Genomic DNA, 18,048 nt, shown 5'->3' with positions numbered 1-18,048 from the left:
AAAAATGTTACAACAATTTCAAGCTAAGTGTCACTCAAACAATTTTGCTTATACGATGAACCCTTACCTCATTCAGATCTCTGTTGTATTTCTCAGTCAGGTCAATGATACGGTTTAGGTTGTCGTTACTGACGGGATTTGCAGCATATGGATTGATCAGCATGGCCACAGCAGACACCAGCACAAACATCATCATCTCCATACTTGTTGTTCGTTTGTTGAAAACCAGAAGTCCTTGAAGTTGTTGTGAAGTGCTGGCTGAGAGCAGATTATTTATACCTGCTCTGTCTACGCCTTCATTACGTTTGCCAATTACAAAAAAACCAAAAAGCAGTCTGCAGCGCCTTGGCGATAAGATCCATGATTAGTTTGTGGTCAATGAGCAGAAAAGAAACGATTTTCTCAGAATAACCAGACTTGGTTGCATTACAGAAAAGATAAAAAAAAAAATGGTACTTTCAAAAGAAACTTCATTACAGACTGTGATCCACGCAAAGTGATTTCTTGGAAGTATACTGCTGAAAAAAATGGGGGAAGACTCAACCAATCTTAACTTCGATTTGCGGTGCGATTTTAAATCTGGCCAAAGGGCCGATGATTTTGGTTTCCACTGAAAATTGTTACATCATTTCCTACTGTACAAATTACAGTGAATGGTAGTGAAGATTTTTGACTTGAGTATTTCATTCACAATCTGATACGTTAATTAAATGTTTCCTTAATCCCTTGGATGGATTCTTACTTCAATGTTGTTATACTAAATTCTGGTTCTACCATCTAAATATTGCAGCAGAAATCGAGACTCAACATACTTGGCGATGATTTAAATGTTTCTATTGTAGAATTGTAAACTGTAGCCTCACTATGTTATTCTTAGCAAACAGGAGTGGCACCTTATGTGTCTTCTGAGGATGTACCCTTTCTGCGTCGAAGTTCAGTGCAATTGGGCTACAGTATAAGATGTGTTGTGCATTCAGAGATGCTCTTCTGCATACGATCAATCTAACAATTGGCTATTTGACTTAGAGTGTTCTTCCTATTAGCTTAAAGCAGGGGTGGGCAACTCCATGCCTCGAGGGCTGGTGTCCTGCAGATTTTAGAAGTGTTCTTGATCCAACATAGCTGATTCAAATGGCTAGATTACCTCCTCAACATGTCCTTTAGTTCTCCAGAGGCCTGGTAATGATCTAATCATTTGATTCAGGTGTGTTGACCCAGGGTGAGATCTAAAACCTGCAGGACACCTGCCCTCGAGGCATGGAGTTGCCCACCCCTGGCTTAAAGCAGTCTGGCCATTCTCCCCTGATCTCTGCTATCATGAAAGTATTTTCACACAGATAATTCGGTTTTACTTTTTCGGTTCATTCTCTGTAAACCTTAGATTGTTGTGTGGGTAAATCCCAGTAGATCAGCAGTTAATGAAATACTCATCTGGAACCAAGAAACTCGTCACGCTCAAAGTCACTTAAATCACTTGTGGTCCTGATTCTGATGCTGTGTTTAAACTTTAGCAGGGCATCATTACCATGTATAAATATTTGCTTTCCGCCATGTGATTAACTGCTTAGATATTTTTGTTAATGAGCAGTAGAAGAGATATACATACAAAAGTGGCCAGTAAGTGTATATGCATACACACAATGTTAGACTGAGAGGTGGTGGTATCCTTAATATTGTTATCTCAGGTACACAGCTCTGTCAGTCAGTACAGCAGCTCCACCCACCTGCAGGTTAAACCTTCCGTTAGGGATGAGCAACCAATGAGAAAAGTAGCTTAGGGAGTGTAGTTTTCAAGCAAAAGGCTAATTTCAGACAGTGGATGGACTGAGAGTCTGCAGCTCGGTCAGTATAAATGAATCATGCAAAGTTATGCTAACAGAAGCCAAGAACTAAAATACTGAGCCACAAATGACGCCATCATCAAAATGTGATCTTAACAGCCAAATGTGTGTAAAAGTTAATTGTCTTGCTATAAAGCCCAAAGCATTTCCATACAAACTGGGACTTGTGGATAAAAGTGATTTATTATTGTTCTGTAAACACTTGGTTCAATGCAATGTGAGACAATTGCAATAAATATGTAATACAAATATATTAAAAATCCTTAACTTAAATAAAAAATAAATACGCAGTTGTACAATAACATGTCAAGTTGATCTGTTGTGCTGTTTGACGACAGCTACACATACATTTTTAAAAATGCAATTAAACACAGCTCAGTCAGATATGTCTTTGCTAATGTACCGAATATAGCTACTATTAAATAACATCAACTGCATAAAAAGGAAGAAAAATACTGTCTTAAACTATAGAATGAAATAAATATCCAATGCTTGAATTGTGATAAATTACAAAAAGAAAAAAAAAAAAGAACAAAGAAAATGACTTGGAAGCATTATGGCAGACAGTCCACAGATCTGGAAGGTATCCAGGCGTGTTTTTATTTTCCACTGAAGTTTCTCTTCTGAATGCATATCTTGAGGTTTTCCAGCAAAGCCGGTATTGGCTTTTCAGTTCTTGCCTTCGGCACAGTCTTCAGTACTTCAGTGCAGTTCACCTGAATGACAAGAAATCAGCTGAGCTCAGTACAATATGTTTTATTGTTTTGCAGATTCTTTGTCTCACCAAAGACACAACCGGTAGATTTAGTACATTGTCTCTAAAGGTGCTTATATTCTTATATAGGAAATATGTCAGAGAAGATATCTTACATTTGTGCCGTTAATAAACACTTCCAAGTTTCTCACGATCTCCTTCTCTTTATATTTCTGCTGCTTTGTGGCATGGTTTTCCAGGATCTCGTGCACTTTGCAGATGAAATTATTCTGTATGAAACATAAACAAGTATTAGCGTTACAAATAAACACAATTAAAATGTTAAAAAGAGATCACTGTTCTTATTGCAGTCTCTCAAAAAAGAAACCTGAATGGAAAGCTTGCAAACTGTTTCAAAGACATGAAAAGTAGTCTTCTCACCCCACATCCAGATTCAACCAAGTGTGTCACATCCTCCACATAGATACTCTGCAACGTTGGAGAGACAAATTGTCACAATCAAGTTTTAAAAACTTGAACAAAGCAGAAAAAATAAAAGTAAACTAACAACAAGAACAACAAAAAGCTCTATGAATGCTAAGAGGCAGTTAAATGTATAAGATACGGTCTTACCTCATTCAAAGTTTTACTGTATTCTTGAACAAGGTCAATGATATTGTTTAAGTTCATATTGTAGATGGGATTTGCAGCACATGGACTGATAAGCAGGGCCACAGTAGACACCAGCACAAACGTCATCATCTCCATACTTGTTATTAGTTGGCTGAAAAGCTGAAAAGCCTTTAAAGTATTTCTGCTCAATTGTCAGCTTGCAGGTTGCTGTGAGGTCTTGGCTGATGAACAGATTATTTATACTTGCTTTGCCCACGCCTTCACCACAATTGTCAATTACAAAAAAAACCCCAAATGCAGTCTGCAGCGATGGAGAGATAAGACTCATGATTAAGTTGTGGTCAATACGCAGCTTGAGAAAGGAGAACAGTTTCTCTGAAATGAGTCTATACGGTGGGCTGCATTACAAAAAAGGAGAAGAAGAAAACAACAACAGACATCTATTTACAATGGTTACTTGAAAATATTCTCATAAAGTTGAGAAGACTTGACTAGTCTGAAGTTTGATTTCTAATGTGGTTTTCAATCCCGCCCTCATACAGGTGCTGGTTTTTGTTTAGACTGATTACTATTTCATCCGTTTCTACTGTACAGATTACACAGAGTTTGGCAGTAAACATTTTTCGACTTGATTATTTAATTCATGAACATCTGATGTTTTAGCCGTTTCCTCAATCGTTTGGTCAAACAGTAACTGTAATCTGCAGTTTTGCCCTAATTTTCTTACCAAGAAACAAGTCTGAGATGATTTGAGCTTCGTGATTTATGATCACTATTTTTTTTTTATTAGTCCTTTATCTATCCACGTAAAAATCTCATTGAGATTAAAAAAAAGAGAGACCTGGCATCATGGCAACAAAAGTCAAAAATGCATGTACCTCATAAGTATATAACATTTAAAACAAATACAATATCCCCGTACGAACATGTGAAAAATATACAATAACAGATCAAATTAAGAGCGATATTAAAAACAATCACACTGAGTAAAAGAGTTATTCCCTCGTTCCTTTAAGATGGACTTAAACTCCCCCAAGGTAACCAATTCTAATAATTTTAGTTCCTTCTGCAGATTATTCCAGGAAGCAGGGGCAGCGTATTTAAATGCCCTTTCCCCCAATTCTGTTCTGATTTTTGGGACAGATATTGTGAAAATTAAGGCTGTACTGGTTGTGGTTTTTACACATATAAACACATAAATAAGAGGGAACCAGCCCAAGGAGAGATTTATAGGTAATATGGTGCATTATCCTGATGGAAATGCACCATATCATGCTGAATGCAGTGCATCCACTGCTAACCTTTGTATATTGTATATTTTATTTTATACATATGTACACACACACACACACACACACACACTTGTATATATACATATTTGGTATGCATATTCAACATTAATGAATCAATGGTACGGAAATGGAGAAAGTAAGGAGAATGAGTTGAGCAAAGTTTGACTTATCTGGCTGTTCTGTTTCACTTAATGCGCCTTATGGTCTGAAAAACACAGTAAGCATATTCCTACGAGAATCCACCCTTGTGTATATGCAACTACCAGCCATTTTGTTAGGTACACCTGTTCAGCTATAGCATCATGTTGACCTTTGAATCAAACAGACTAGCAGCAGATTCTGCTTTTGACATCTAAGAACAGGAAACTCAGTCTACAGTCCACAGAGGCTCACCAAAACGAAACAAGGGGACTGGAAATCGATTTTTTGGTCTGATAACATTCAGACAGTGTTGTGTGGCAGGTGTTTTGTTGCCAGACTTGGGAACGCTTGCGGGGTGGCTCTAGCTCAAGAGACACCGCAGACATTCTTATATTTGTTCTTAGAATTCTCATTCTTATATTTTGCTTTGTTCTTATGTCATTGTATTTTGCACACCTCTGTTGCTTGTGAAGCTTGCACACAAGAATTTCACTTACATGTGCTGTACCAGTGTACCTGCACATGTGATGTGACAATACAAGTGATTTGATTTGAAGTGGTAAATGGACCGATTCTGCTTTTCTACTCCCAGAACATTCAAAGTGCTTAATCCAACATGCCTCATTCACCCATTCACACCTGCACTTTCTTCTATGCTTAAATGCTTTCCATCTACCAATCGCACACATTAATGCTCCAATGGATGCAGGTTAGTATTTTGCATAAGCATATTTGCCATGCAGATCAAAGCAGCCAGGACTCAAACCACCAATCCTCTGATCAGCAGATGAGTAGATGATCTGTGGTGTCTCTTGCGCTAGAGCCACCCCACAAGCGTTAAAAAGTCTGGCAACAAAACACCTGCCACACAACAGTCTCAATGTTATCAGAACAAAAAAAAAAATCGATTTCCAGTCTCCTTGTTTCATTTTGGTGAGCCTCTGTGGACTGTAGCCTGAGTTTCCTGTTCTTAGATGTCAAAAGCTGAATCTGCTGCTAGTCTGTTTGATTCAAAGGTCAACATGATGCTGTAGCTGAACAGGTGTACCTAACAAAATGGCTGGTAGTTGTATATACACAAGAGTGGTTTCTCTTAGGAATATGCTTACCGTATTTTTTCAGACCGCCAATCTCTCAGTCAGAACATGCTATATCATGTTTAGGTAGAAACTAGTGAACTAACGTCCTGCTAATTTCCTACTCCATTAAATGTAATAAATTCTGTTTTCATGGATGCCTGGATGTTAAACTTAATTGTTACACCTGGTGAAGCAGCAACACTCATCATTTTATTAAAGATGAAAACATTTAGACAGTTTTTAACTCTCAGTGATGCTGCAGTATTTGTCTGACTTTGGGACCTAAAGCGGACGGAGTTTTGGACCCAGATTATTCCATGAGGCTCCTGACTACAGTAGCCGTAATGCTCCAACAATCCATCAAGTGGTGCGGCTTCGTAGCTTGCCAAAGTTGTACTGAAACATTTTTTGACAGATTTTTAACCGCCTTGTACCACATAAAATTGGTTTGAGGTCAGTAAGCACACTACATATGATTTTTGAGAAAACTTGAAGGATTTTAAGTGTGCCTTATAGTCCGAAAAATACGGTACATGAATCTAAGGTACACAGTTGTGGCTGTGAGTACAACCAGCTACTCCTAAACCTTCTATGTAGGAGGAGCTACCAATCAGAAGACAGCTGGCTTACAGGGAGTGTAGCATTGAACCAATCATGCAAAGTAATTATAACAGAAGTCAAGATACTGAACTGAAAATATTGACAAGTATGTCCTCTTTTCAGACAATAGGGACTGAAGGACTGAATAATACGAGACAGCTTGTCAGAAGTAAGGCGTCATCAAAATTTAATATAAAAATAAAACAGGATCAAAATGTCTGTTAAAGCTGACTGTCTTAACATAAAGTACAAAGCATTTCCATACAAATGCAGCTTGTGAGAAAAACGACTTCTTGTTCTGTAAACACTTGTTTCAATGTGGAGTGAAAGAACTACAACAAACATCCAAACATATCAAAATGTGAACTGAACTTGTTTTAAATAAAATATAAATATGCAGTTTACAATAATGTGCAGTTGCTGCCTTAACTGTTGTAAAGTTTAATGCCAGCGACGGATGCATTTTTACTTATGCAGCTTAAAAATAACTCAACCAAAAACGTCCCTGTGAAAGCACTGAATGTAGTTGCTATTAAATAACAAATAAACTGCATAAAAGAGAAAACTATACCAGAAAATAAATATCCAGTACTTTAACTGTATCAAACTGTGACTATGAAAAACATTTGAAGACGTTACCAGATGTCAGACAGTTCACGGATCACGAAGCTAATCAGGCATTTTTGTTTTTAGATTCCCATGAAGTTTCTCCGGCGAATGCAGTTTGCAAGGTTTTCCAGCAGAAACGGTATTGGCTTTTCGGTTGTTGCATGAGGCACGTTAATTAGTTCTTCTGTGCAGTTCACCTAAAAGATAAGAAAACACCTGGGTTCAGTATGATCTCGCTCACTGTATTGCAAATGCCATTAGTACATAATCCTTACATATTTGTAACATAGATGGGACATTTTCATTTGGCAAAAAGATATCTTACATTTCCTTCTTTAAAAAACACGTCCAGGTTTCTCACAATCTTCTTATCCTCCGTTCTGTCATGCTTTTTCAGGATGTCATGCACTCTGCAGAAAAACTTATTCTGTATGCAACAGGAGCGAGAACATATTCACTTCAGACGTGTTTAAAATGAATGACATTTAAAAATGTAATCCAATAAAACTGAATGCTCTACAGGGAACACAGTTTCAAAGAGATGGAAAAGGATCCTCTCACCCTACATCCAGATTTAACCAAGTGTGTCACATCCTCAACATAGAACTTCTTCCACATTAAATAGAAAAAATATTTGTCAACATTTAAAATTTTAACAAGTCAAGGCACCAAAAACGTTATAAAATGTTCAAGCTAAGAGTCAAAAAAAACACTCGTTCTTATGAGATGAGCCCTTACCTCATACATAGTTTTATTGTATTGGTCAGCCAAGTCAATGATATGGTCTAGGTTGAGACTCCGGACGGGATTTGCAGCACATGGACTCATCAGCGCAGCAGACACTAGCACAAGCATCATCATCATCATTTCCATACTTGTACTTAGAGTGAAAACCTTTAGAAGATGCGTCCTCAAAAAAAGCCCTTGAAGTGGTTGTTTGGCTGTAGTCAGATTCAAGTTTGTTCTGAAGTCTTGGCAGATAACAGATTACTTATACTTGCTTTGCCCACGCCTTATCACATTTGCCAATTGCAAGAAAAAAAAATGTACGAATTGTGTGACAAAATTCTTGATTAAGTTGTGGTCAATGAGCAACTTTGAGATAAAGGCGCTGTGTTTCTCTGAAATAAATCTACAGCAATTAAATAATCTTACCTTTGATTTGTGGTGTGATAATAGGTTAATGACTTTGGTTTCCACTGAATGTTCTGTAATTTTATTCTCAGCTAATGACAAATGTACACCAGCTAAGATTTTCAAGTTGAATATTCCATTCATCACAATCTGATATGTGACTTATGTGTTCTTTAGGGTTTTTGTTTTTTTTTTTTAGCTATATATGAATTTCAATGTGTAATTTCCCCCTATTTTTTTAAGCAAAGCATGTGCTGTTGCTGAAAATGCCATCTGATGGCTGCTGGTCACTAGTCAGAGCAGTATTTCAATAAATATGTAGAAAAGTTTCGACAGTTTTTAGCAGTTTTATTTTTCCCCCAAAACAAATCCAAACAGCTCTTTTCCTCACGCTGGATTCCAGCACAACAAGCAAATTCTTCATGGATTAGAATCAAGCTTTTTGTCCTTAAATATTTCTGATGTTAACAGAAGCCTATTGCTTTTGTTTTGGCACTTCTTCTAACAGTTTCTTAAGGATAATTACGGTTATAATATGTTTATATAAGGTTATTGACGACTGACTTCAAAAACAAACACTATCAACCAAACATGCCTTTGCATATCAGTTAAATTATAGTCAGTTATTAAACAAATGATGTGCGAATGAGTTTTCTTCATGCCTCCTGAAAAGCAAACCTGAACGTGGTCTTTGCCCAAATAAAATCAAAGCAAAGAGATAAAGCATTAGTTTACATTTCCAAAGCAGCTTTTCGAATCACTTCAGTGCTCAGTGAAGATAGGATGAGAGGGAATTGATGCTGCACTTTGTGATTTCAGAGTTCTGATCCTGGTTCTTACGGATACGATAGAAATGTTCAATGTAGCTGGATCGCCCGAGCAGCTCCACAAAGTCCTCGTCGTGAGTGATGATCAGCAGCTGGAAGTTGCGCTGGCGAGAGCGACTCTTAATGATTCTGAAGAAAACAGCAGGAGATAAAGAGTTACATCCCACTGCAAGGAAGACAGTGGCTGCCAAGGTATACAACTAGAAGTCTGTGTTTAATGTTTTGACAGGTCGGATGCTGGTTTCTCTGTCCGATACATTACACGGTCTGCTCCAGTAAAGCCAAAATAGTTCAACTTTTACAGAGGAATGGGCATGACAACCTATACATCCTGTAACACTTCAGTGGGCACTGTGTAGGGACACAGTATGAGGCTTGAAGGATAGCACCAATCTACATTAAAACAGAGGAGTCTGTTTTTTACTACTGCAATAATTAAACAGTTCTTTTTAATTCAGTATCACCAGCTGGTTTGAAGCCCATCTACTCCTCAGTATCTATAGCAACATATCTACATCAAAGGGGCCTTTTTGGTACAAAGTTAACTTGGATTTAATGACAGCTTTTAAGCCCAAGTGAGGTTCCAGATGTGATGAGGCGGCTTATAAATGGGACCGAGCACATTAGACATTCCCTAAGTGTGTACTTTGACACTTTGCTACTTAACTATTTAAAGGATTTGGTTTTGGGGCTAAAGAGACAGCTGTCAGTTAATGTTAGGAGCTGTTGCATCCTATTAATGAGGGTTTTCACAAGTATAGCAGTAAGAATACTGAATCCGTATATACGCACTCTACAAGGGCATGTGCCAGTGACTCGATGTTCTCTCGGTCCAGGTTGGTTGTGGGCTCATCCAGAGCTAGGATCCCACAGTTCAGACAGAACGTCTCTGCCAGAGCTAGACGGATTATCAGCGATGCCAGTACCTAGACACACACAATCATATTTTTAAAGAGGAAGACAACAAAATGGTCACATCATGTTTGATTCACTGAGAAGTTTGACCTTTTTACTGCATGTCACATGCAGGTTTCATGCGATGTAACCACAAAACCGAAAAAAAAAAATCATTTTTTTACCTTTTGGCCAGCGCTGCAGCGTCCTCTCATATCCAGAGCTGTGTCTCCTTTCACCATAACTACTCTGTAGTTGTAAACCCTCCGCCTCACTCCAGCAGATGAATTCTCATCCACATCAGATCTGATCTCCACATACTCAATATCTGGAGAGAGAAGAGAATAGATAAATGACAGTAAGGAGGGGGAAAAACAGTATTTCTGAAAATACCACAAATTAATAATAGCGCTCTCTTGTTAATGTGAGACACACCTTGACCCCTGTAGGTGCTGCGCCATAGGTCTCGTATGATCTTATTGATTTCATCCATCTTCATACTGTGGAATTTCATGATGGTTCTGTGGAAAACAAATAAAATTAAAAATTAATATACTGCTCAAAAAATTAAAGGAAAGGATCACAATGGGGAAAGAAATATTATACTGGATATATCTACTGATATGGACGTTATGGGAGTAGTTAGTATTGGCACCACATGCCTGCCTGACAATGTCAGGGCTCCTAATGAGATGACAGATGATGTCCTGGGGGACAGATGATGACCAGATCTGGACCAGGGCATCGCTGAGCTCCTGGACAGTATGAGGTGCAACCTGGTGGGGTTGGAAACACAATGTCCCAGATGTGTTTTTCTGATTTAGGTCAGACGAGTGTGGAGGCCAGTCAGTGGTATCAATTGTTTCACTCTCCAGGAACTCCCTACATACTCTGGCTACATGAGGGCAGGCATTGTTGTGTACAAGGAGCAAACGAGGACCCATTGCACCAGCGTAGCGTCTGACAATGGGTCCAAGGATTTCATCCCGGTGCCTCATGACAGTCAGGCGGCCGTTGCCTAGCCTGTAGAGGTCAGTGCATCCCTCCATGGATATGGCTCCACAGATCATCACTGACCCACCACTAAACTGAACAGTGTGACAGGGACCATAATGTTCTCCATGGCTTCTCCAGACCTTTTCACATTATCAAATGTGTTTAGGGTGAACCAGCTCTCATTTTGAAAAGCACAGGGTGTCAGTGGTCGATCTATCAGTTCTGATATTCTGTGCCAAATGCCATTCACGCCTAACAGTGCCCGGCAGTGAGCACACTAGAGTAGGCCCACTAAAGGATGCCGGGCCCTCAAGCCACCCTGATTGTTTGTTCAGAGGCACTCACACGAGTGGCCTGCCAGAGTTCATTTTGTAGGATTCTGGCAGTGCTCATCTGGTTCCTCTTTGCACAAAAGTAGCAGATTATGATCCTACTGATGTGTTAAGAACCTCTAACAGCCCTGTCCAGCTGTCCTGGAGTAATTACCTGTCTCCTGGAATTACCTTCATGCTTTAGATATTGTCCTGGAAGACACAGGAAATCTTCTTGCAATGGCAACTACTGATGTGCCATCCTGGAGGAGTTGGGTCAATATCCCAAAGTTTATTTGGCTTGATGCTATACTCTGATTAAAAAGTGTTCTTTTAATTTTTGAGCAATATATAAAGGATAAACCTAATTAAAGATAGATGTATTTATCTACCAAAAAGCCACTTCTACTAGACATTGCAGCATGGGACATCTAAGTTTATTGAAGTGCTATTTCCCTATTCGCAATCAGGTAAAAAGGTTATAACAGGTCACATCCTACCATTATGTGTGAGGTAGTTATTAAGCAATCCCCGTGTCTGCACATCTCCAGATATTTATCATTTATTCGACAGTGGATAAATGCGAAAAAAAACCCCAACGTTTGCACAAAATTGAAACATTCAAAAAATAAGCATCTGATCAACTGATTACAAAAAATGAAAAACAACAGCAACGTTTTTTTAATCTTTCAATAAATGTATCTATAATATTGACAGGATATGAAATCATACATAAGATACACGCTCAGCTGGATTTTTTTTCACTTTCCGGAATACCAAGAAACTTTTGGTCTATAATCTAACAAACTGATTAGAAACATGAAATGTGGTTTGCAAAAAAAAAAAACCTAGCGATAACAGTACAACTAACGGTATGTCTTCTGTAGACCATATATAGTGAATAAACCATAAAGTAAAAATAGAGATAGTAGGGCAAGTATCCGCCTGTCCAACCTATTACATCTTCTTTACAGAACTTCTCATGCAACAAAAGGAAGGTGTGACTAATGACTTCCATTATGTGAAGGTGGTGTAATATTTGTCCCTTTAAAAAGTAATCCCATTTTGAGTTTTATTATCTTGTAATATAATAATACAGCATTTCTTTATATGAAAATACTGCATTAGCATTAGGTAACATTTAGTCTCAAGATGTCTACTAATATCCTAGAATATAACAGAAGTAAGGCAGGGCACTGTCTATCATCCATTGACTTTAGTAGGCTGACTTAATCACACTAGGTTTCAAAAGTTCAGGATGTTTAGTGCAGAATTCTGCATTTTCTTGATGAACTTTGCTATAGAAATACTAAAACTGTTGTATTGTGATGATCTTCCAGTTCAGAAAAAAATCCCAAAAGGTTGATTCTGTTCACCTAGATTGCCTAGATTGCCAGGCCTATGGAGAACATAAGAGGCCTGGCAATAAGACATGTCGAGGAGGTAATTTAGCCATTTGAATCAGCTGTGTTGGTTCGAGAACACATCTAAAACCTGCAGGACACCGGCGCTTGAGTGACGAAACATTTCAGTGGGAGAAATGTTTCGTCATTCATCCAAGTGACATCATCAGTATCAGTTCTCCCACTGAAAACGCTACGTCTAAGACGAACAGAATCAACCTTTTGGGATTTACTTACCTGGATGATTGAGCATGCATCAAGACTTTTACAACAAAATGTTATTAAGTATTCTTTGTAGAACCTATTGCACATATAGGAGAAACATGAAGAAAAGGCTTTACATTACGCCACTGTCAGTGCGCCCCAGGGCGGCTGTGGCTACAATGTCGCTTGCCATCACCAGTCTCTGAATGTGTGTGTGAATGGGCGGATGACTGAACGTGTAAAGCGCTTTGGGGTCCTTAGGGAGTAAGTAAAGCGCTATACAAATACAGGCCATTTACCATTACATTGCTTCAACACAGGCATGTTTTCAGGGTTGGCAGCAGAGCATAAACTGGACAGACAACCAACTTTGACCAGGGGGCATTCAACTCAAGTCATACTGCTAAAAACCCTTGCTATGCATATTTACAACAATATACACACAGTAAGTTCATAGAAGACTGTAGCCATTATTCTATGAATTTCTATGTATAAAAAGTGCCAAAATATCTGTCTTGGATTGCAGGAGAAAAAGAGGAGAGACATTTTCTCCAAGTCCAGAAGTGGACCAATCAACTCCCTGCACACTATGATAATGCAGTGATAGTGACTGTGAGCCCACAATATCCTCAACACATTCAATTAGTTTTGCAATTTTGAAGTAGGACCATGAATTAAAACTCTGAAGCTGAAGAACGACCTCATTTTAATTTGAGATACGTGAGGGGTACTTCCCAAAATCTGACGTGCATAGACTCGTCTGTTTAATGTCCGTCTCAATCAGGCTGAGTAACATGAGTTCTGCACACGCACTAAATTACTGTTGTGTATCATACAGACGCAGCAGAAGAGGTAATTGTTGTCACTCAGATCTCCTGAGACTTTGCTTTGGTAATGTAAAATGACATTCTGCACTCTCATTGGTAATCACTTCAAAAAGGGTTAAAGATCATTAGTGGTTACTTCACCCCCTTTCACTGGAAGTTGCTGACTCTCATTATACGGTAGCTGCAAGTCATTTCCTTTGTTGACGAACGTTTACATTCACAAATCTACAGAGCCCGCTCTACATCTGTGACCCAGTAAACCTGGTATCTCTTAGAGATGCCCTCGCTTTCCCAGATGTGTTTAAATACTGCTTGCAATGTATTCAAAACTGACGATCTAAGTTGAAAAGTATGAAGCGAGATGGGTCTGAAGGAATCAGATTTCCTTCTTATACAATGACTCACGCTCCTGTACCGACATTTACAAATTTAAATTATACTTGGATAACTTTTCGCTTTTAATGATTGCTAAAAGTTAGAGTGTGAGGCTTGAACTTTCATGGACTTCTGAAGAAGGGCATGAAAGAAAATGTTTAAGAACCGCTGAGCCAACACATATAGACTGTTATTTTGACCAGAATACAATGAAAGCTATGCTGACTCTTCAATAATTAGCAAACACAAACTCTTTAACTTTGACTTTCAACTACCTTCATTTTATTGAAAGTCACATTATCAGTGACTTCTAGCTTTTGCTCAGTTCTGCACAGACAATTTTTGCACACTGATTCATTTTTTTGCGTCCAAATCAAAACATCTTACCATAGAAACCATTTTCTCTGTATTCAAATAGAAACTGTGACCTGGATGTAATGTCTGATGGAAGGCTCTATGCCTTGCTTGCAATCTTGATAACACTGCAGGCTGTCATGCCTTTTCTAACCCACACTTATGGGTAAATGATGCTTCTGCTCTCTTCAGATACCGTACTCAGATGGTATCAGTGATGGTGAGCTCACACATCCTTACCAAGGCCTTTTATCCTTATTAAGTGTCTCTCAGAGTATCCTGATCTCCAAGAATAAACAGTTTGCAAACATGAATATATTTTTAATAGAAAGAAAGGATAATTTAAAAAAAAAAAAAAGCCTGATACATTGACAAATAAACGTAACCTTCAGGTGCTTTTGATTTGCTATAACACAGTTGCATTTAAATAGAAAACCCAGACATATCTGTACAACTCACTGTGTACAATGTCATGCTTTGCTACCTTGCTGATAAATTTTCAATTATTTGCACATTTCAATCATGAAAATCAGCACTGCAAATGCTGAAGCCACATAAAAATGATGGCATTGATAGTTATGCGGTGATACAAAATAGGAAGTGAACTCTCTGCTCTATGAGATGTTTTTTTTCTGTGCTTGGAAGGCTTGCATGTCGAGCAGGATATTTTTCACCACAATAGCAAATTTAGGTTAATCTAATAAGTAAGTTTAAGTAAGTAAGTCTAAGTCTTTTTTTTAGGTCATTTAAAACCTGTTGGAAAAAAACGTCATCATTAGATAAGACTTCTTTTGAACCTTCAGAGTAAATGGATTAGCAGATAATACTAGTGATTCATCTACTATCCATTAACTGCTTAGTATGCAGCACTAAAACAGACATGTACAATCTTTGTTTTTTGCATTAATTCTTGATAAGATCTTACTTCGCCATTACTCAAGTCACAGGTATTTAACTGTGCTTAACACAAAAATAATACACATGTTAAATATTTTGTGCACTCTGAGAAAAATAAGTCAACTCTTGTATCTCAACAGTATTCCTACTAGACTCTGGCTGGGCCACTCTGAAAGATGGATTCTGCTGTCTTTCCTTTGATGTTTACATTCACTGTCCTGCTGCATTACCCGGCTTGAGATAGTAAACCTAACATTATGTTTTAGGATTTTAGGCGGTCATTTCAAAAAGCATAAATAGTGGTGAGTGCTCTTTGGAAGTAAATCAAAATCAGTTCTATTAATCCAGAAAAAAACCCTGCCCTGGTAGTGGTAGACGCACATCAGGTACAAAGCTACACAGTTAACAACTCTGTTGTGACCTGCCACATTTATTCCGGTACAGCTTTAACTCTTGCTGTGGGGGGTTGATCTAATCGTTTTTATACTGTAACAGTTTCTGTGGGGGGTTGTTTTTGAGTTTTATAGTCATCTTTGCTGGAAAGTCTTTACACAATGACGTATGAGAAAACATGGAAGCATAACTCGGCATTAAGTCGAGATGCTTTTCAAAACACTCGGAAAAAACAGGCTCTGCAATTATTTAGCATTTGTTCCTGAAAAGTTATTCAAACGATTAACTGTGGATTTAAATTCTGTTTATTTTTTTCATCAATCTTACAATCCATTAGGATACAGTGAACTGGAAAGGTGAGAAAGTAAGTGTATTGTGAAAGTTCACAATATGCCAGGTCTGGGGTATCAGATACAATTTGTTATGGGAGCTTACTTAAGGTTAGCCATGTAAATGAAGATAACATAGAATAACACATAACTGAAGATAACACAGAAAGATAATATATCATCTTAGCACCCTAACGTAAACTACCTATATCTGTAATAATCTATGGGCCTACAATTAAAAGTCAAAAGCCTGTATTGGCTTCTATTTATAAAAGGCTTTAGCGACCTGAACTCAAAACAAGTGCTCGCATCTGCACTCTGCACACGCAAACATGCTTTCAAACTGCTGACTGCACCGAATAGTTGAACTCTTTGCACACAACAAAGTGTACTGTTTCATACCTAACTCTAAGTTAGAAAAAGTTTTTTCGCCATGAAATGTAGTGGGGGATGAGTATGTGGCAAGCAGAACATATAGGTCAAGAGCCAGATAATTCCGAAAACTTAACTTTTGCAAGTGTTGCATTATGTAAATCGGGCTGCTAATTAGTCTGCAAATTGTAATTATAGGTGTAATTTAGCATTATTAGGCAGGTCAATATATATATTTTTCTAAAGATAAAAAGCATGCAGTAGCAAAGTGTCAGAACTAAAAACCAATGACCTTTCATTGAAACTGATGAAACATTATTAAAGTTTAAAATAAAATGTGCAAATGATTCATAGCTGTAGTTTATGAATGCAGTCACATAGAGTCTTGAAAAAAGTTTTCCCAAGATAAATTAACAGCATTATAAAGGCAACTATAAAAATAGACGAAGAAGTTGAGCAGCAAAACTAGCTTTTTTAATATATTAATTTAAAACTAATCTGCTTTTTGGAATCCATAGAATCTGTTTAGTTACTCAAGAGCCTGGTACTTCACATGAAAGACATGAATCATTTTCAAATTATTTTATTTATAGAATGACTAAAGGCCACCTACTTCGTGCAAGACAGTGAAGTAATCTTTTTTTTTTCCCTTCACTGAGGCGTCAACAAGACCACCACAGGAGGCAATACGTTCAGTCAACGTCAAAAAACAGAGGTTATCTGGACAAGCTGATGTGATGTAACACATCAAGTGGAAAACTGCCCTGTGATCTAGTTGAAATTCTTGGAAGCACCATCCTCTGGGGTAAAGCGAGCCCTGCTTGTTATTAATAGGCTGTACAATTAGACATTTTGCTTCCCACAATTAACTCATTCACTGCCATTGACGTCTATAGCCGTCACTTGCAGTGAATGGCTGGCAGTGAATGAGTTAAATGAACATGATCAAATAATATTTCAAATGTGTGCTATGCCAACAAAGCGCAAAGCAAAAGCACTCAAGCGCTCTTCAAATCACCGCTTGATGGCGTGCCAATCACAGCTGTTTGCTGGCCTGCGAGACATGATGCTTCCTGAATGCACTTGACTGAAGTGATATACTACGGATAACAGACCTGCATATCTGCACATCTATTGAGCCCACAAAGACGCACTGAAATCACCAACACAAGTGCATTCCATTTGGCATGCTGTCCACTAAGCAAAAGAAGTACTTTCAGACCTCACAGAAATGATCAACCCCATGGACAAAAAATAATGTGATTATTTTTCCAAAGTCCCAATAGCTGTCATGTATGCAAAACAAGGCAGATGAAAAAGAGAAGGATCTCTCAGTTGTAGCTTTACTACAAGTTTTATTCACATCCATCATAAAGCAAACTTTAAAGCTTGCTTCTAGGAAAGGCAAACAAAATAAACACCTTATTTGACTGCAAAGATTAATTAACAGGAATGCAACACAATGTAAAAGTGTAAGCAATGCCCTGTTGATTTAATTTAGTTAGAATTCTTTTAAAACATTTTTCTTCCAAAAATTTTGATGAATTTAGGTTAATAAGGAATAATTAGATAAAGATTTTTCCAAAACAGTAAAAAAAAGATAAAGTTAATAAAAACGTCACTATGCAATACCAGTTAAACTGTATCAGATTTCAGCCTGCACTCGGCCACCAACTCAAAGTACTGGAAGACACTGACATCACTTCCCACCCTGTCAATGCTGCTGACGTTCCAGCTATGAAGCTAAAAACTCTGCGGTAGTTCTGGTGACCTAAATTCAAAGAGCCTCATCAGGAAGACAAGCACAAGATGTGTCATTACAGTAAAACTACAAAAGCTTTTT

At 38.0% G+C, this 18,048-nt stretch overlaps 1 protein-coding gene across 1 annotated transcript in view; it reads right to left on the bottom strand.

Moving 5' to 3' along the window:
- Positions 1-8,354: 8,354 nt before the first annotated feature.
- Positions 8,355-18,048, bottom strand: part of rad50 (RAD50 homolog, double strand break repair protein) — a 30,352-nt gene continuing 20,658 nt past the window's right edge. Inside the window, exons 25-28 of the mRNA XM_026181638.1 lie at positions 10,180-10,265; positions 9,930-10,072; positions 9,643-9,776; positions 8,355-8,979 (exon numbers count right to left, since the gene is read on the bottom strand). Coding sequence (XP_026037423.1) covers positions 8,793-8,979; positions 9,643-9,776; positions 9,930-10,072; positions 10,180-10,265 — 550 coding nt within the window. The 3' untranslated portion in view covers positions 8,355-8,792. The remainder of the gene's footprint in view (positions 8,980-9,642; positions 9,777-9,929; positions 10,073-10,179; positions 10,266-18,048) is intronic.

The sequence above is a fragment of the Astatotilapia calliptera genome, chromosome 10 (assembly GCF_900246225.1).
Source record: "Astatotilapia calliptera chromosome 10, fAstCal1.2, whole genome shotgun sequence".
Lineage (NCBI taxonomy): Eukaryota > Metazoa > Chordata > Actinopteri > Cichliformes > Cichlidae > Astatotilapia > Astatotilapia calliptera.
This window is presented reverse-complemented; position numbering and strand designations above follow the sequence as displayed.